The following is a 21,006-nucleotide window of genomic DNA, read 5'->3' as shown; positions in this document are numbered from 1 at the left end:
TCTATCACAGACATTTACACTACACGCTGCATCTGCAAAGCCAACAGCATTGTGAATGATCCCACACACCCCTCACACACACTCTTCACCCTCCTGCCATCTGGAAAGAGGTACCGGAGCATTCGGACCCGCACAACCAGACTGTGTAACAGCTTCTTTCCTCAGGCAGTCAGGTATCTCAACAGAGAACTGAACTGAGCTGGACACACACATGCACACACATACACACACATACACACACATACACACACGCACACACACATACAACCAAGATCTGATCTCAGCAAAGAAACTGTACTGTGCTGGACACGGACACACACACACACAACACACATGCACAAATAAAAAACAAAACTGAGAACTGTTTTGAACTGAGAGAACTGAACTGTGTTGGACACAGACACACACACACACACACAAATTGTCCTGTTTGCACACATATGTCACTTTACATTACATTTTACACTTTATATTGTTCCTGTTTACATGTGTCACTTTAATATTTGCACTCACTGTCTACACTGTTCTTTTGCACAGAGTCGGTCTACATGTTGTTTGTCTGCACTGTCCTGTCTTGTCATCCTGTGCACTTCTGTTGTATGTCTAGTTTTTCTTGCACCTTAAGTGTAGTTTAGTTTTGTCTCTATGTTTAGCTCAATGTTTGTGAGCGTCACTGTACTTTGTCTTTGTTATGTGTAGCAGCTTTGGTCTAGGAGGAACGTTGTTTCACTTCACTGTGTACTGCATCAGCTATATATGGTTGAAGTGACAATAAAGCTTCTTTGACTTTGACGCCACCCACAAATGCTTTTTTTTTATTGTTTAAGCCATGAATGACCCTCCCATACTCTTTAAACACACACAGAAAACATTTGCAAGCATATAGTAAGATGAATTTTGGGTAAATTCATAGAAATATCACATTTATAGTGAGTACTGTATGTATGTATGTTCCTGTATGTATGTATGTACTGTATGTATGTATGGCATTCCGATTGGCCAGTCTCGTTCCTCCAGCCAAACTCGATTTTGATTTTCAGCATCCCCGCACCGTGCTTTCCTATACAACTCTGTGTTCTTTGTCTCTTGAGTAAATACGCTGAACAGTATTTTATATATTATTAACATTTCACTTCATTTAAATTAATGTTTATATTTTGTAATTAATAATTATATTTTTATTAATAAATTACCTTATTTCAACATAAAAACAATTCACTATAAGGTTTGCGGATACCACAATATACCGGGAAATTCCGCAAAAAATAGTTATGTTCCAAATAAACATCCTCAAAATAAAGGGACCACAATATATGAACCATGATATACAGGGGGATTACTGTATACACTACCAGTGAAAAGTTTCATTATCATCACACAGCCTCTTAATAGAACACAGAAACACATCTGATACATTATGCTTGAAATATTGAACAGGACATGACATATATACGTATGCACAGAAGGTATATACACTACCAGTCAAAAGTTTGGACACATCTTTTAATTCAATGTTTTTTGTTTAGGGATTTATTTTCTACATTCTAGAACAATACTGGAGATTTCAAAACTATGAAATAACACACATGGACTTAAGTAATCCATATGTAATGACAACAAAAAACAGTCAGTTGTTATTTTAAGACACGAAGGTCAGGTGTTCTGGAATAGTTCTTGCAAGAACAGTATTGTCAAGTGCATTTGCAAAACCCATCAAGCACCATGATGAAACTGGCTCACATGAAGACCATCCCAGTAAAACAAGACCAAAACTGACCTCGGCTGCAGAGGAGAAGTTCATTTAGAGTTACCAGCCTCAGAAATCACCAATTAACAGCACCTCAGATTAGAGCCGTTATGAAGACTTTACAGAGCATCAGTAGCAGACATATCTCAATATCAACTGTTCAAAGGACATTATTGTGTATTTCGGCCGCTTTCCGCATTGTTTTACAATGTAGAAAGAAATAAACATCAGGAAAGACCATGGAATTAGAAGATGTGTCCAAACTTTTGACTGGTAGTGTATATCTTATAAATTTATGAACACTGTACTATAATCAGGTGGGATCCAGTGAATGTAATGTGACTGTATATGAAAATAACTGGTACAGAACAACACTTACATAAAAATTCTAACAAAACAATATATCATACTGTATAATGCACTCATACATAGTTACTGATTTTTTATCCTTAAGTTAAGAAAGAAATTAAACGATACTCATTCACTCCTTGGACAAATATTAGCTTTGTAGGCATTTAGCCAGTTTGAGTTATGTCTCCATTGTTCTAAAACTTTAATCGATTACTTATTACTTAGCCACCCTATTTTTTTATAGCAATAATGAAAATACAGGATTTGGAAATAAATCAAGATTTTCAAAATTTAGTACAGCTTGTATTAAAATCACAGTAAAAGGCATTAATAATATGTATCAGTTTATCATTTATTTTGTCCAGTATTAGTATAACACAAGTGAAAAAAAAAATCCAACTCTAAAATGATGTAAAGACACTATAGACAATGAAAATAGTAATTTACATGTGAGACAAACAGCCTTGGCTTAAGTTTTTACAGTACCCTTATATCAGCACAGTACAAACACTAATAAACTTCTTCTCAGACACATAAATATATACACATTCTTCCTAACTGCCAGACAAACAAAGGTGCAATCTAGTTTTATATGGTTTTATATATAGATCATCATCACTGACAGAAAACATAAGACACATAACAAATTAAATGTAAAAGCTAAACACCTAAGAAACATCTAAAACATCTATTGTATTCTACATACAGTTTTCAGAAAGCTGCTTGTCAGTAAAAGAGGATGGAGAAGAGTAGAGAGATGATCATGAGGAAGAAACTCGGTGTGAAGCTGTCTACACCGTTACACAGGTTCCCCTCACAACACTGAACATTTATGGTGTCATTTCCCAGTGGGTTTAATAATTCATTACTACTGCAGAAAGCTTTGGCCACACATCCTTTCATGGTCACTTTCATGCCTAGTAAAGTAGCTGGGGGGAGGAGGATTAAATGAATTACGAGTGAAACGAACTGTATATATTCAAATGCACAACAATTCAAATTTATTTGTATGAAATGTCATAAGCAGAGATGAAAAGAAGCCTTATTCACCTGTCTCAGTAATGCAACGATCTTCATTTCCTGCACAATCCACTGTTTGTGAGCAGTCATTATTTTTACAGCTGTAGCACATCTTTCCGTTGGGCTGAGGCAGTGGAAGAACTTAACCAAGCAATAAAATCAACAGTAATTATTCCAACAATATGTAGAAAATTCATAACAATTTGAATAAAAAATGCAAACATGCATCATTTATGTTGTAATCAGCTATTAATTCTAAAATCCAGTGCATGAGTCCAAACATTTAGATACACTGACCTGCTCACTCTGTAAAAGTCTCATTTTAAATTGAAGTTAAATTTGTTTAATTTATTTAATAAATAAATAGTAGGCTTTAATTCAATTGAATTCAATTTTATTTTAAAGTTTAAGATTAATATTAGACAAAAAGTTAGGGTTAGGGTTTATTATCATTTCAAGTTATGTTTCAGGATTGACTGCATTTAAGCAGCTCTTTTTCGTTAACTGTAAGCAGATCAAGATGAAATTTGGTGTATAGCATTTATCTGCATTTCTACATTGCCTGCTTTCAGCCGTTCATCTTTACTCAAAATGTGATCAGTTCATCACTGTTTGAAGGACCACCTCAGATTACTGCTTGTGACTATATAAAAATCCAAGCTGGTAGAAATGAACCTTCAAAAGCATTTTGTTTTACCTGGCAGTGTTTCTATGTTGCAGAGAGTAGAGCTACAGCACATGGCATTGCTGGTCATTACCACTTCTCCCAGGTTTATACTTCCAGGTGAACACATTTCTGGTATGGCACAAGTCTTTATAACACTTGTCACATTTTTGCCACCTATAAAACATTACACATACCAATGTAATGAGAAAACACACAGCATTACTCATGTGTAAGTAAAATAAAATATATGTATATATTTGTGCTTTATATATATATATAAATAGCGCATACATGTTTAGATATATACATGCACTTACTGGCCACTACATAGAGAGTTAGACTGGTACACTGGTCTGGACAGTTTTTCTGGCCACATTGTTCTGAAAAGCATTCCTGACACATCAGCGACAGCACTAAAAGGCAAGGAGAGAATTGAAAACAGACAAAAGATGAATAAAACCCTTGTATGAATATTATGTTTGCAGACCCTTTTCTCCTTTGACAATAAAATATCAACACAAACTTTTATTTTCTTTTACATCCACATCAGATTAATTACAGTAATACCACATCGCTGCTGAATTCTTATAATAGAAGATTACAGTCTGTCTGTAACATAAATAACAGATGGAAATATGAAGCTTGTATCGTAAATTGACCCGTGATCAATTCTATTCAACATCAGGAAAGGGTCTGGTCACATGCATTGCTGTGAGAGCTGGCTTTCACTACACTCTTCAGTGTGCTTTTGCTCGATCTTTCTTTCTTGCCTTTGTCTAGTTTGCTGACCACAACCACACACTATCCAAATTTGAATTTAAGGCACTAACTATAATTCAAAGTGACACTGGATAAAAAAACCTGCTACTTGATACCCACAACATAAATCCTAATGAGCCAGCACGTGTCTTCAGTCTTTAGAATTACAGTTTATAGGCCATTCTGCTGTTTTGCAGAACAATCAGATGAATAAATGCATGCTAAAGAAAGTGGGTAGTGTTGGATTCTTGGTTTGTGCTGGTTTGGTTTGCCTGGTTCATAAAACAAATGGGTGACCTGGACAGTATGATTGTTTAGGACTGACATAATGTCATGGTACATGTATTATCATGGTACATCAGCTGTAAAAAAGATAAAAATAAATAATAATAAATTAAATAAATACATAAATAAGCACAATTTATCATTCTGATCCTTCAAATTATCTTTCTCTAAAATCATATCATTCACCACTACTTCACTCTTCCTGGTTGGTCACTTTCATGAGATAGGGGTGAGCTGACAAGCTGTGAGAATATTGAGGGCAAAAAAGCAGTAAAAGTGCAGATAGCAAACATTTATGTTTTCTTATCCCCTAATGTTTATTAAACAGAGGAAATGTGATGTGAAACCAGTAAAACAAAACAGTTCAAAAATCTCAAGTGCAGATGCTCTCTCTTTACTGCCTTCTTGACCTATAGTGACGTTTTTCAACCTCACTGCCTTGTTTAACATTAATAGTTCCATCAGTTGCTAGATATTTGATTTCAACACTCAGACCATGCATCACCTCCAGCCATCACTGTGTATAAATGTAGAGTACTTCATCTGTATAACACCAAGAAATCTCTCAAAACCAAGCCTTGATTTAAAAGTATACTAACTAAATGTGAGAGTTCTTACCTTGAGAGAAAAGCACAGAAATGAGCAGCAGTGTAAGTAGGAACTTCATTGTGTTTGGACTGGTAAAGCTGAAGGAGAAGCTGAAGGTGAAGGAGAAACTGAAGGAGAAACTGAAGGTGCAGCAGGATTTCAAATGAATCAGGTGAAAGAAGATGTGCAAGATACACAGAGGTTGGGGTTACTTTCATTTTCTTTATAGTCATTACTTTGACCGCACCCTTTCTTTGGAGTGACTTTTTTACTTTCTTTTTTGTTTTATTTTCATATATTCATTTATGATCTTTTATTAATGAAGACATGATGGAATTTTATATTTATATATTTAGGTAATATTTATAGTTTTATATTTATACCTACACGATACAGATCACATCAGTCAATGAGATCACATCTAATAAACTAGTATAGACCGGTTTTAAAGGTTAACAAGTTCAAGAAATATAAAAAAAGACATGCATTTGCAGACAAAAATACTCTGATTACACAAGTCTGAAACTAGGAGATATAAAATATGTAAAGAAAATGCTAGAAAATATGTTTAAAATGAATTTTTATAAAAAGTGAATTAAAGGGAAAAGGGGAGAGGGAGTAAGGGAAGAGGAATGCAAGAAGTGCTAAAAATAATCAGAAACAGGATGAACATGAGGTTATACTGGTCGAGTCGGAGAAATAACTTTCCTCACGTCACAGCACGACTGATATCTTGAATCAGAGAGTGCTGATGAATTTTCTAGAACAACAGATCTGACAGTTGAGCAGCTGCAAATTACAGGTTTATAATAATGTGCTTCTCCTTATCGTTTCTATAGTAACAGATCATTCACAGGAACTTGTTTGTTCCAATGAGATACATTTTTAAAAATCCCCATGCTGTAATTTATCAAAGAAAGAGGTTTGATTGTTAATGTGGTGAGGCTTTCTGCTGAGAGATGTTTATTTAACATTTATGGAAGGAGTCTCCAGTGTCAGCAATTTATAACAGTTAAAGCTGTAACAAAGTTTTCTGGGGTTTTTTTTAACAACAGCAGAAAAAAGAGAGACTTTAAATTATTATTTACAGCTGTTGTAACTTAAGTAAGAACAAAAAAGACACTTGTTTCATATAAATGGTTAAAATATGGCATGTGTGTATTAATAAATAACGTAAAATAAAGCTGGATGTGCTTTTACAGAAAACTGAACCACTTCCATCAAGGCGCTTTCAATTTGTTTGTTTTTATAAAACTGCAGTGTGGAATATTCCCTTTTAACAGTATGACAAGAATTAAGTGTTAATTCTTACATAAACATCACGACTGAAAGTGAACCATTTTCTGATTTCTAAATTGCCTTCACCACTAAAACATCTACAAACATTAAAGTGAAGCGAAGTTATAAAGGGATTAATTATACCACATGCAGAAGTTTATGCAATAGTTAATAGTTTAAAAAGGCTTTCATTTTACATGACACAAAGTGAAAGTTCAAAATAATAAATGTGGTTTTTATACGATAACTGTGATGAAGCAGAGTTTATTCATATATAACAGAGTGTTTATTAAACAACAACAGATTGTACTTCCTCTTTGACATATAGCAAGTTAGTTCCTGTTTTCTGTTGCTTCATCGCATCCATAAACAGCTGCTCCCTCATCTGAATCTTCTGAAGTTCATGAAAAAAAGGCATTGCTTCTCATGTTTCAGTGTAAGGTAAGCTGTAGAGTATTTATAGAAAGTGAATAATGTTCACAAGTTTTTTGCAGCATTACAGTATTGTGACCTCACCCTGAATGCTAACACACCTGGGGAATGTGGTGAAATAGAAACAGGTTTGATTTGAACTGGATTGAATATATGAAATATGGCTCTCTTTCTATCATGATGTGTTTAATAAAATCATTTAAATAATTACAGATGTTTCTACAAAGCTCTGGGTCAGTGATCCCTTGTTTTCAAAATGAATTCTAGAGGAATCACACTCCTCTTCATCTTATTCATGCCGCAACAAAATAAATTTTCAGCACTTTATTATTTAAATTAAGCCATCTTTGTTCTCTTATAATCAAGCATGAATAGCAACAAAACTCATGAGTTGAAGCAGTTCACTATAATGATTCATTCTCTTGTTGATTTCCTTATATGGATTTTTTTTTCTGTTCAGTCTTAATAACGTCATAACAAAATTATAAGCACATTGTACTGAAACTGCAAACTTTATTTCCTCTATTTCCTGTCTCACAGATAAGCTTTCTGGTGAGCTGATTAATCAGTCTAATTAATCTAATTAATGTGTAAAGTTTATTCCATTTCAAACTCACTCCATTTACAACGTTTAAAACATTTTTTCACAATATGTTGGAAAACAAAAGTATATTTTATAATTTAGTGCAGCGTGAAACTAAAAAACAATCTAAACTGATATTTCTATTTCTACTTCTATGTCTATTTCATTTTCGATAACTCTGAGAGTTCAGTAGAAGAGGATGGAGGAGAGCAGAGGGATGATCATGAGGAGGTAACTCAGTGTGAAGATCTCAGCAGTGTTACACAGATTCCCCTCACAACAGGTCACATTCATGATCGCAATTCCCACAGCGGTTGGTCTAGCTATATCACAGAAACTCTTTCATAGACACTGTGTTGACTCCTTGTTTAGCTTATATATATATATATATATACACTAAACAACTGAGGTCAGATTTCTTACCTCCAGAGAAAAGCAGAGATAAACAGCAGTGTAACCAGAAACTTCATTATTGCTGGATTGGAGATGCAGAAGGAGAAATGAAGCAGGATGTAAATTGATTCATGTGAAAGATGCTGTGTAGTTTCAGGATTACAGACAGTGGGGTGGATGCACTGAGGCAGGGAGGGATTTATTACAAAATCCCTGCTTTATGCCCATTTCTTTTCAATATCATTACTTTGAACTCTTCTATTCTTTGAAATCACTGTGCTATTGTGCACTGCTAAACAAAAGGTCGGTAAACACCTTCTGTTAAAAGAAAACTGCTTTTTTCTGTTTTAACAGATGAGCTATTGTGGAGACATGGTAGTTTATATTTAATATACACATTACAAGTCAGCGTTGGCTCAAAGCTAGTAACCCAGCCAATGATGGGTAGTCTTGCAATAATAATAACAATATTAATAATAATAATAATAATAATAATCATCTCAACTCCACGCATTATTTTATTTAAGGTATTTAAATGTTGCTTGTGTGACCTTCCAAACCTGTCCTGTTTTACTGTACTGTGATCTCTGCCCTTTTGTTGTCTTATGAACTTCCTGAGAGAGAATGAAAAGCGGCTGGTGAAGGAACAACTGTGAATAGATGCTAAAATATAAGGGAAAACAGCAGGTAAGGTGTTTTACAGATAAAAAAAGGTGTTTCTATTATCATATAGAATGTGTTCCACTATAAATAAATATAAATGGTTAGTATTGGCATATTGCTCTGGGTTAAAGAGGAATGAAACACACAAGGATGTCATAGGAAAATAATCAACTTCTTCAGAGTGGTAACAATAAGTCAGTAAATCATAGTCAAAGCAAGATCATGCTTGCTGAATTCATTTATGCTCATATGACCTGTTTCATAGACAGAAGCTGCTCTTTTGTTACTTTTAACAAAAGAGCTAAAAGACTACTAAAAAGACACAAAACCTGACATACAGGTTAAACAGGCAAAAGGGACTAGGAGTCCTCATCTTGCTCTCTCTCTCTCTCTCTCTCTCTCTCTCTCTCTGGTCTCTGGTGTGACAAGTTTTCAAAAAAGGTTGACCCTTGATATGCTGTGACAGCAAATAGGGGACAGCTCAAAACTCTCGATTTTCATATTAGTGCAAAATCTACGTATGTGTGTTTGACTTTTTTTTTTTTCCAGGCATGTTACTTTTCCATTCAGCTTCACCAGTCAGCTATATCTCAGTTTATTATAGTCATCATAAAACACAAGGAAGTGTGTCCATGGCTAATCCCCCTGAAATCTGCATGTTTGCATGAAGCTGCATTTGGCATCGTCTCTCAGTCAGAATTCCATATTATAAAGGGGATCATTGTATGAGGTTGTTTACTATATACAGTAGGTAAAATAAGTATTGAACACGTCATCATTTTTCTCAGTAAATATATTTCTAAAGGTGCTATTGACATGAAACAAGATGTTGGTAACACCCCATGCAATCCGTACATGCAAAGAAATCAAACCATAGATGTCCATAAATTAAGTTATTGTCACGGTTCACCTTACCCTGACCAGGTCAGTGGCCATCTTGGATTGAGCATGTCCGGGTCAGGCAGTTTCTTCTTAAACTCTTTTACACTATTTAAGGATGCTCTTGTCTCTCGCTCACCATCTCTGTGAGTCATTTCACCGTATTTCTCTCTAGCGTTTTTCCAGTTTTTGCCGCTTCAATTTTTTCTCCTGTCGTTGTTCCATATATTTCATCTAGCATGGATTATAGCTCATAAACCTTGCTACTTTGTTTCCCCTGAATTGTAGACACTTTTTGAACTCATCTTCTGAATGCCGTTTGACTGTTTTCCAGTTTTTTCCATTCCAGCAAAAGGACGGGGAGCCAACAGCAAGCCCATCTTTCCCAGTCTCCTCGAAACCCTTGTTAAAAGTCTGCATCTTAATGGATTCCCAGGAACACGACCTGGCGGTTTTTCTGGACTCTTGGGCAGACACTGAGTTGGGAAAACAGACTGAACCCCTTCTTGTTTCCCTCCAAGTCTGAGCCCTCGACGGCCATGACTTTCATTGCGTCTATCACAGTACTAAGCCAGTGCCAGTGACCATGTCCGAGCATCACCACGAGTGGCTATCCTTTGTCATCCCCAAAGGATACATATACACTGAAGGAACATATACACCATGTCTGCTTTGTGCTCCAACTCCTACTCCAGAACCACCTGTACGTGAAAGCTGAGAAGTGTGAGTTCCATGTTACACACACCACCTTTTTGGGGCTCATCCTCTCGGCCGGTAGCATACAGATGGATCCTATACGCATCAAGGCTGTTAAGAACTTGTCAACAAAGAGCTTGTCATGGGATAAGTCTCTTGGCAGTCTTCAGGTATTCCAGTTTTTATGATCAGTCCCAACAATGAATGGATGCTCTGCCCCCTCGAGCCAATGGCACCACTCCTCCAGTCCCCACTTAACTGCCAGTAATTCTCTGTCGCCCACATCGGGTGACAGTCAACAGGAGAAAAAGGCACACGGATGGACTCGATTATCCTTGTCGGCTCACTGGGACAGCACTGCGCCCACGCCCAGGTCCAATGTATTCACCTCCACAATTAATTCTTTATGGGAATCAGGCAGGGGCAAAATCGGGGCAGACTGAAATTCTCCTTCAGGGTAGAGAAGGCAGCTTGTGCCTCAGGGTTCCAGACAAACTTCTTTTTAGAAGAGGTGAGCTAATGGAGTGGGCTGGCAATAGAGCTATAACCTTGGATAAACCGCTGATAGAAATTAGTGAAACCCAGGAACTGCTGAAGAGCCTTACTAGTTTCAGGTACTGGCCAGTTTTTACCGCCTCCACTTTGACTGGATCCATCTGCATGCTGCCCACAGACACTATGAAGCCCAGAAAAGACACAGTGTCAGAATGAAAATGACATTTCTCTGCTTTCACGAACAACTGATTCTGCAAAAGTTGTTCCAACACCCACCGCACGTGTTGCACATCTTCTGTCTCAGATTTGTAAAATATCAGTATATCGTCTAGGTACACAAAGACAAACTGATTTATTATGTCACCAATCACATCACTGATCATACTTTGAAACACAGCGGGTGCGTTGGTCAGGCCGACCAGCATCACCAAGTACTCAAAGTGGCCAGAAGGGGTGTTGAACGTGGTCTTCCACTCGTGCCCCTCGTGTATTCTGACCAGATGGTATGCGTTGCGTAGGTCCAGCTTAGTGAAGATCACAGCCTCCTGTAAGAGCTCAAAGGCAGAGGATGTTAGAGGAAGTGGGTACTGGTTCTTAAAGGTAATCTGGTTCAGTCCCCTGTAATCAATGCAAGGTCTGAGTCCTCCATCCTTCTTACCCACAAAGAAAAAACTGGCACCTGCTGGGGATGAAGATGGTCAGATTAACCCAGCTGCCAGAGATCATTCAGGTACTGCTGCATGACCTCCCTTTCAGGTGCTGACAGAGAGTAGAGACGTCCATGAGGGGGAATCGTGCCAGTTATCAGATCGATTGAGCAGTCATATGGGTGATGAGGAGGAAGAGCTGTAGCCTTAGCCTTGTTAAAGACCTCCTTAAGGTCCTAATAAACCTCCGGTACTTTGGATATGTCTGGAAATATCTCCTCCTCCTGCTCAGAGGGTTTTTCCGAAACAGATGGGGCTGCAGTGAGACAGGAACTAGAACAGGTTAATTCCCAGGTGAGTATATTGCCACACATCTTAGTCTGGGGTGAGCCACATTTTTGTGTAGACTTTGAAGAGCCAAACATTTAAAAAAAAATGTCAAGACAATTTCTCAAATTTAATGAGTTTACAGAAAATAGTGTAATCAAAGTCATAGTGGTGAAAACTGATGCTTGACTTCCCCAGTTACTGCACCTCATATTACATTCCACAATTTTACAGAATTTAACTCTTTGAAACTATAAGTTGGTAAATTCTATAACAGTTTTTTATTTTGTCCTTTTAGGGAGAGGTGTGTTTGCACTTCAACACATTGAACCATCCACCTTTGTTGTTGAATATCGTGGGATTCTCTCTCAAAGTAAACATGTTAAAGACATTCAAAGCAACTACTTGTTCGATTTCACATGGCATGGAAAACGTTATTGGTAAGTTGGCTGGTTTTTGTTTCTTTAATTTTGAAAACTTTTGTCTGTTTCATGTCATTCTTAAAAAAAAGCAACAATAATGAATATTTTTGTTACTCTTATTATAATGATATCCTAATATAATAATTAATGACATGGTGGTCAGGCGGACAACAGGGTCATTACTGTAACGTCTGGGACCCCCACCCTATGCGGGGCTCAAACCCAGACGCCCGTGGTGTATGTGCACACGCCAGCACATGGTAGAATGAGACCCATGCACAGGATTCAGCGAAGTACTGCTTTTATTACAGTTAAGACACAACATAGGGAAACAAACGTAACACGAGACATGGCGTGGTTAACGAAACAAAAACGAAAACAAAACCTAGATCTTAACTTGGACATAAAACTTTTCCACCCGTGGTGCCGAGCGATGTCCTTCACGGAAACTCCATTGCGGAGCGGCGTCCCCGGCTGGAAAATGGTGGAAGCCCACCTCCAGTGGGACCGATAAAAAGGGGGTGCCCACCATGGCCTGAAGTCGAGTGACGTCCTCCTTATAAATTCCCTGAGGGAGCGACGTCCTCGACCGTAGTGAAGATGGGGACACCTCCCGGGGGAAACGGGGGAAAGGATCCGCTGGATGCCCTCCACCGGTTGTCCAGGGCTCTAGCCAGCAGACTGCAAATCCTTGCTGGATACAGGAACTAGCTGGGAATCCCGCTGGGTCTAAAAGATGGGTCCATGATTCTGTTACGTCTGGGACCCCCGCCCTATGCGGGGCTCGAACCCAGACACCTGTGGTGTGTGTGCACACGCCAGCACACGGTAGAATGAGACCCATGCACAGGATTCAGCGAAGCACTGCTTTTATTACAGTTAAGACACGACATAGGGAAACAAACGTAACACGAGACATGGCGTGGTTAACGAAACAAAAACGAAAACAAAACCTAGATCTTAACTTGGACATAAAACTTGACAAAACCCAAACAGAAACCACGGTACAGATAACAATCATGGACAAGGACACAAACGCAAGGATCCCTATTTATAGGGGTAGACATTAGGGCTAATGGGATACAGGTGACACAATCAGGATAGGAACAATAGGAAGGGCGTAACAAAAGACACACAAAGAAGCAGGCTTCCAAGGTTCACCTGCCAGCGCCCTCTTTGGGCCTGGAAGGGAACTGTCCAGCTGTTCCTGACAATTACTAAAGGGGTATTATTTTGTGACTTTGAGTGGATCATCCCACCTTTTAAATTTACTAAAGACAAATTGATTGTTAGGAAGGGACGTTAACTGTCATAATATCTATTTGACAATAGGTAAAAGAAACCAAGGTTAGTGTTATCCCCAAAAATATACATTATTCACTTAGTACCTAATGTTTCAGTCAGGTGAAGTTTTTTTTCTTGTACAATTTTTCTTACAGCATAGTTGCTTCCAAAGAGGATGGAACACTAGGCCGAATGATGATCACAGAAATCCAAACTGCAAAGTGAAGACAATAATTGTTGAAGGAAGGCCACACCTGTGCATATTTAGTATAAGAGATATCTTTCCAGATGACAAGGTTACATACAACAATGGAGATTTCTCTTGGCCATGGCGTTCAAGGGTATGTACTGTCTTAAATTTTTTTAATGTTTTTTTTATTATTGAAAGTTAACCATGTTGTATTTTGTTACGCATTTATTTGTGTATTTAGTTTTTGATTATGGAAATTACTATAAAAAATGAACTTAAAATATTTGTGCATGTTTGTTTCATTTCTGCCGTGTACACAACAGAGCTGAAAAATGACAGTAGATATTTATATTTTGTTTATACTTGTGTATATATACTAAAACTAGTTGTGGTAGCCACTTGGCAAGCATTATTTCCACATTGTGATACCTTTTCTTATTACATTTACAGTTGCTGTGTGATGAGACATCGGTGAGAGAGACCGAATGCAGTATTAGTACTTCCACATCAGGGAAAGAGAAGGTAAGTGAGCATATTTTCCTTCTTGACACACTGTTAGATGTAGAGGGGTTGAGCATCACACTAGAATGTTTTACTTGGACTGGTGTCTTAAAGACGTTGTTGTGATGTCTCAAACTTTGAGTAAAATGTAGCCGTCTCTGTTCATTCATCTTCATCACTTGTGTATCGCGGGATGGGCGTGATGCTAACATGAAATGTAAGGACAGTTTCCCCCTATGAGCACCGTCATATTTTTACACATTTGATGGAAAAGTGGTAGATGAGGTGTACACCTGATATGCACACTTTTTAGTATGGAAATGCTTTCAATGCAACAACAACTGCAGTGACATTCAGGCTGTCCAAGAAAAGTATAAAATTAGTTGTTAAATTTTGTTTTGTCCTCAGCTAGAGGTGAGGTGTTTGTGCTTGTTAAGACTTACTTTTATAATATCTACATTTTAAGGGCTTTTTTTGAGGGGTGGGGGAAGCTTTAAAGAATAAACAAACAACATATGCATTTATTGTAATTTGGGTGATACTTCAAAATAAAAGTGTTTTATAACAACAGCATATAATTGCTCTGTCTAATTTCAGGTGCCCTTTAAAGGCGATTCAAAGACAGTTGCCAAGAAAGGAGTTTCAGCTTTAACTGGAAATGAAATAGTAAGTTGCACTTTATAATGTAACAGTCATGTGATTTTTCATTCATTCATTCATTCATTCACTCGTTTGTTCATTCATTTCTTAGACTGTATGAAAAGTGCCACAAAATTGTTATATGTCCAAAATGTTAAGATGATTTAATTAAGTAAATTATAATAATCAAATAATTTTTTCCATTTACAGTGCCACCATGAAGTTCACACTGCTGTTGTCTCCAGTTTAGATTCTTGTGAAGAGTGCACTGGACTTGTGTCAGGTCGAAAATGGCTTTGTTTAACTTGCAAATGTAAGTATCTACTTTCTCAGATATATGGTTGTACATGTGTTAATTTATTTATGTGTGTTCTTGACCCTTTCGAAAACCAGATGGATTTGTCATATAATTTCCTGCTATTTCTGTTGTTCTAAAAGAAATGCATGGTAATTTTTTTCAGTATGTTCAAGATCATGGCACAAAACGTGCGTCATAAAGAATATGAAAATGGTATGGTAATCTCTCTCTCTCTCTCTTTTTTTTTTAACTATAATCTATTAACACTTAGTTAATAAAGTTAAAACATAAAGTTAAACATAAAGTTTGTTACATTAAAACATGCTAGACTATAAGTACAGTATTTCTTACACAGGTTTTAATATAATTATTGAATTATTATCATCATCATCATTATTATTACTGTTGACTTTTTTTTTGCCAGAGGTTGAATATTCCAGTTTTGAAGAAAGAGGTTGAATTTTCCAGTTTTGAAGAAAGAGGTTGAATTTTCCAGTTTTGAAGAAAGAGGTTGAATATTCCAGTTTTGAAGAAAGAGGTTGAATATTCCAGTTTTGAAGAAAGAGGTTGAATATTCCAGTTTTGAAGAAAGAGGTTGAATATTCCAGTTTTGAAGAAAGAGGTTGAATATTCCAGTTTTGAAGAAAGAGGTTGGATTTTCCAGTTTTGAAGAAAGAGGTTGGATTTTCCAGTTTTGAAGAAAGAGGTTGAATTTTCCAGTTTTGAAGAAAGAGGTTGAATTTTCCAGTTTTGAAGAAAGAGGTTGAATATTCCAGTTTTGAAGAAAGAGGTTGAATATTCCAGTTTTGAAGAAAGAGGTTGAATTTTCCAGTTTTGAAGAAAGAGGTTGAATTTTCCAGTTTTGAAGAAAGAGGTTGAATATTCCAGTTTTGAAGAAAGAGGTTGAATATTCCAGTTTTGAAGAAAGAGGTTGAATATTCCAGTTTTGAAGAAAGAGGTTGAATTTTCCAGTTTTGAAGAAAGAGGTTGAATTTTCCAGTTTTGAAGAAAGAGGTTGAATATTCCAGTTTTGAAGAAAGAGGTTGAATTTTCCAGTTTTGAAGAAAGAGGTTGAATATTCCAGTTTTGAAGAAAGAGGTTGAATTTTCCAGTTTTGAAGAAAGAGGTTGTGTCAGGCATGCATTTCCGGGTTCCGTGTTGCCACTTCCGGTTCCGGGACGCAACTTCCGGTTTCGCGATCTCATTTCCGGTTTCCGCCATTTTATGCTCGTCAGTCCTATATAAGCCAGCGGGCAGTCCATGCTCCTTGCCAGATGGTCTCTTCAGTCAGCCTTGAGCTCCTGAGACGGCATCCTGCCCTTTTCTTCAGTTCCTGTCTGCCTGGTTTGTCTCTGCCTTCCTTCAATCGATTACTCTGCCTGTCCTACGTTTAACCTGTTCTCTGTATTTGGATTATTGGACTGTATGCTGCTTATGACTCTGCCTGTCCTACGTTTAACCTGTTCTCTGGATTTGGATTATTGGACTGTATGCTGCTTATGACTCTGCCTTTCCTACGTTTAACCTGTTCTCTGGATTTGGATTATTGGACTGTATGCTGCTTATGACTCTGCCGGTCCTACGTTTAACCTGTTCTCTGGATTTGGATTATTGGATTGTATGCTGCTTATGACTCTGCCTGTCCTACGTTTAACCTGTTCTCTGGATTTGAATTATTGGATTGTATGCTGCTTATGACTCTGCCTGTCCTACGTTTAACCTGTTCTCTATTGAAGTTGACTGAGAACTCTGCCATTTTTTGTGCCGTTCTTAATAAAGACTCTAAGTTTGAACTCGGACTGTGTTCTGCATTTGGGTCCTCACCTGCCATCCCTGACAGTACCATCTGGCCAACATGGATCCAGCAGAGCCACAGAACATGCAAGCCCTTCTAAGCTCCTTATCTGAGACCTCCACCTCTCACGAACGTCGTCTCCAGGATCTCGCCTCGGCTACACACGAACTGATCCGTCGCATGAATCAGCTTTCAGTCACTCCACCCTCTTCAGCTCCCTCGGCGACAACGACACCCACGAGCTCACCAGGTCATCTTCGAGAGCCACACCTACCTCACCCCGAACGCTTCTCCGGTGAACCAGGACTATGCCGTGCATTTCTGATGCAATGCTCAGTGATCTTTGAACTTCAACCCTCTTCCTTCCCATCAGACCGCTCCAAGGTAGCATATGTCATCTCCCTGTTGTCAGGCAAGGCCAAGCTCTGGGCAACCGCCGAGTGGGAACGTCAGTCTGTACTCTGCTCCTCCTTTGAGTCTTTTTCCAATGAACTCCGCAAGGTTTTTGACACCTCTGCTCCCCAACAGGATGCGGCACACTCCCTCTTTGAAGCCTCACAAGGGAGCCTAACCGTGGCGGAATATGCGGTGGATTTTCGCACTTTTGCCATCGACAGCGGGTGGAATGCCACCGCACTCTATGATGCCTTCTATCGGGGGCTGGCTTCTGAAATTAAGGATGAGCTCGCTGCCCGGGAGCTACCAGCCGACCTCGACGACCTGATCGCCCTGGCTACCCGCATCGATCGACGCATTCGGGAACACCAAACTGAAAGGTCAGCCCGACGTCTTGGACAACCCAACTACCGACCCACTGTCTCTCGCCCCCCGCCTTCTCCTACCCTCCCTGTCTCTGCATCCAGGAGCCTTCCTCTCTCCCGTGCCATGGAGATTGGTCGTCGTCACTTATCCCCTGCTGAGAAGGACAGGCGTCGGGCCTCAGGACTATGCCTGTACTGTGGAGAGGCTGGACATTTTGCCGCTTCCTGTCCAGCAAAAGGCCGGGCTCGTCACTGAAAGAGGGGCCATCGGCGAGCCTACGACCATCAGTCCCTTCCAAGCCACTGCTCAAGATCCACATCTCAGTTGACCAGCGAGGCTACGACCTATCTGCCTTTGTGGACTCCGGAGCCGACTCTGAATTTATGGATCAAGATCTGGCTAAACAACTAGGCCTTGAGACGGTGCCTCTGTTCTCGCCCCTCCAAGTTCGGGCCTTAGACGGCCACGTCCTCCATCATGCCTCCCAACGCACTAAACCCTTGCTTGTCACCATCTCTGAACATCACCAAGAGTGGTTGTCCTTTCTTCTGATCCCTTCACCATTTGCCCCTGTTATGTTGGGTTTTCCATGGCTCCGGAAGCACAATCCTCACGTGGACTGGACCAGCGGCCGTATTCTGGATTGGGGCACCTACTGCCTAGCCCTAGGATCTGTACCTCCGACCAAGGTGTCTGACATGGACGAACCACCCCCTGACCTCAGCTTAGTACCCTCTGATTATCATGACCTGGGGATGGCATTCAGCAAGGTCAGAGCCTCCTCTTTACCCCCTCATCGTCCATATGACTGCGCTATTGACCTCCTGCCTGGCACTACCCCTCCCCGGGGTCGGCTCTACCAGCTTTCGGGACCCGAAAGAGAGGCTATGACCCAATATATTCAAGATTCCCTCGCGGCCGGGATCATTCGTCCGTCTTCCTCACCTGCTGGGGCTGGGTTCTTCTTTGTAGGGAAGAAGGATGGGTCCTTGCGTCCATGCATCGACTACCGGGGGCTTAATGCCATTACTTCCAAGAACCGTTACCCATTACCCCTCATGTCTACTGCCTTCGAACTCCTCCAGGGAGCCACTGTCTTCACCAAACTCGATCTCCGCAACGCCTATCATCTGGTGCGTATTCGAGAGGGTGACGAATGGAAGACTGCTTTCAACACCCCAACAGGCCATTATGAATATCTGGTAATGCCGTTCGGGCTCACAAATGCCCCTGCTGTTTTTCAAGCCCTGGTCAACGACATCCTCCGGGACTTCCTAAACCAGTTTGTCTTTGTGTACTTGTATGACATCCTCATCTTCTCCCACTCCCTGGAGGAGCATGTTCACCATGTCCGGTCGGTGCTCCGTCGCCTGCTTCAGAACCGTCTGTATGTGAAAGCCGAGAAGTGTGAATTCCACACCTCCAGCACCACGTTTTTGGGTTTCATACTCTCGGCCGGTAGCATACAGATGGATCCCAGGCGGGTGGAGGCTGTGAGGGACTGGCAGCGCCCTGAAAGCCATAAGCAGCTCCAGCGTTTCCTAGGGTTCGCTAATTTCTACCGGAAGTTCATCAGAGGTTACAGTGCCGTTGCGGCACCCCTGCACCGACTCACTTCCTCGCTATACCCCTTCTCATGGACTCCAGAGGCTGAGCTAGCCTTTGCCCAACTCAAGAAGCTCTTCACTACTGCTCCCGTCCTGATTCTTCCGGACCCATCACGCTAGTTTGTGGTGGAGGTGGATGCATCTGACTGTGGGGTGGGGGCCGTCCTGGCTCAAAGGGCTTCTAAGGACAACCGACTCCACCCCTGTGCCTTTTTCTCTCACCGCCTTTCCCCAGCTGAACAGAAGTATGCCATCGGTGAACGGGAGCTTCTGGCTGTGAAACTGGCCCTGGAGGAGTGGCGCCACTGGTTGGAGGGCACTGAGCAGCCTTTCATTGTATGGACTGACCACAGAAATCTTGAATACCTTCAGACAGCCAAACGACTCAATCCTCGACAGGCTCGTTGGGGGCTGTTCTTTGGGCGTTTTAACTTCACCCTCTCATTCCGCCCTGGTTCTAAGAATGGTAAACCAGACGCCCTTTCACGACTATTCACTCCTGATGAGGATGACCCAGCTCCTGAACACATCCTCCCTTCGTCGGTAACCATCCGTACTCTTCATCTGGGGATCGAAAGGAAAGTGCAGCAGGCCATCGCAGGGATACAGATTCCAGGCAACTGCCCCAGGAACAGACTCTTTGTCCCTGATCACCTTAGGTCTCAGGTCATCCAGTGGTGCCACAGCAACTGCCTCTTTTGTCATCCCGGGGTTTCCCGTACCTTGTCTACTCTCCAACAGCGTTTCTGGTGGCCATCACTCAAGCACGATGTCCAGAGATTTGTGGCAGCCTGTCCCACCTGTGCTCAGCAGAAATCGTCCAGGACCCCACAAGCCGGGCTCCTGCGCCCCCTTCTGACCCCCAGACGACCTTGGTCCCACATCTCCCTGGACTTTGTCAGCGGACTACCTCCTTCTGCCGGCCACACTACCATCCTTATGGTGGTGGACCGATTCTCGAAGATGGTCCATTTCGTGCCCTTGGCCAAGCTTCCCTCCGCCAAGGAGACTGCCCAGATGCTACTACTACATGTCTTCCGCTTACACGGATTACCTCGCAATATTGTGTCTGACCGGGGGCCTCAGTTCACCTCGAGAGTTCTGTCACCTCCTGGGTACCTCCATTAGCCTTTCATCTGGCTTCCACCCGCAGACCAACGGCCAGACGGAGCGATTGAACCAAGAGTTGGAGACTGGGCTCAGAATCCTCTGTTCTGAAGACCCTACATCCTGGTCATCCAACCTCATTTGGGTCGAATATGCCCACAACTCTCTTCCCTCGGCAGCCACAGGCCTCTCCTCTTTCCAGGCCGCTTACGGCTATCAACCACCTCTGTTCTCTTCCCAAGAATTAGAGGCCTCGGTTCCCTCTGCCCTTGCTCTGGTTAAACGGTGTCGACGGGTCTGGAGGAGGACCCGCTTAGTGCTTCTCCGCTCATCCAAAAGCTATGCTCGATGGGCCAATCGTAAGCACCACCCGGCACCCTCTTACCATGTTGGCCAACGTGTTTGGCTGTCCACTCGGGATCTGCCCCTGAAAATCGCCTGTCGGAAACTCGCTCCTCGCTTTGTTGGTCCGTTCCCAATCTCTAAAGTGCTCAATCCGGTGTCCGTCCGACTCAAGCTACCCCGGGCCCTTCGCATCCACCCTACGTTCCACGTCTCCAGACTCAAGCCTGTCCGAGCCTGTTCGCTGGT

At 40.8% G+C, this 21,006-nt stretch overlaps 1 protein-coding gene across 2 annotated transcripts; it reads right to left on the bottom strand.

Moving 5' to 3' along the window:
* Window positions 1-2,146: 2,146 nt before the first annotated feature.
* LOC131365606 (urokinase plasminogen activator surface receptor-like) lies at window positions 2,147-8,286 on the bottom strand. Of its 2 annotated transcripts, none has more exons than XM_058409291.1 (5): window positions 8,134-8,286; window positions 4,103-4,198; window positions 3,816-3,959; window positions 3,149-3,259; window positions 2,147-3,027 (listed from the first exon to the last, which is right to left on the bottom strand). In XM_058409291.1, exons 2-5 carry the CDS (start codon window positions 4,185-4,187, stop codon window positions 2,825-2,827), a joined length of 543 nt encoding a protein of 180 aa, XP_058265274.1. In that variant the 5' UTR covers window positions 4,188-4,198; window positions 8,134-8,286; the 3' UTR covers window positions 2,147-2,824. The 2 variants fall into 2 exon arrangements, with proteins under 2 accessions (XP_058265274.1, XP_058265273.1); XM_058409290.1 differs by lacking the exon at window positions 8,134-8,286 and adding an exon at window positions 5,448-5,737.
* Between the last annotated feature and the right edge of the window lie 12,720 nt (window positions 8,287-21,006).

This window comes from Hemibagrus wyckioides, linkage group LG15 (genome assembly GCF_019097595.1).
Source record: "Hemibagrus wyckioides isolate EC202008001 linkage group LG15, SWU_Hwy_1.0, whole genome shotgun sequence".
In the NCBI taxonomy this organism is placed as follows: Eukaryota; Metazoa; Chordata; class Actinopteri; order Siluriformes; family Bagridae; genus Hemibagrus; species Hemibagrus wyckioides.
The sequence above is the reverse complement of the archived record's forward strand: the minus strand, read 5'-3'. Positions and strand labels throughout refer to the sequence as shown.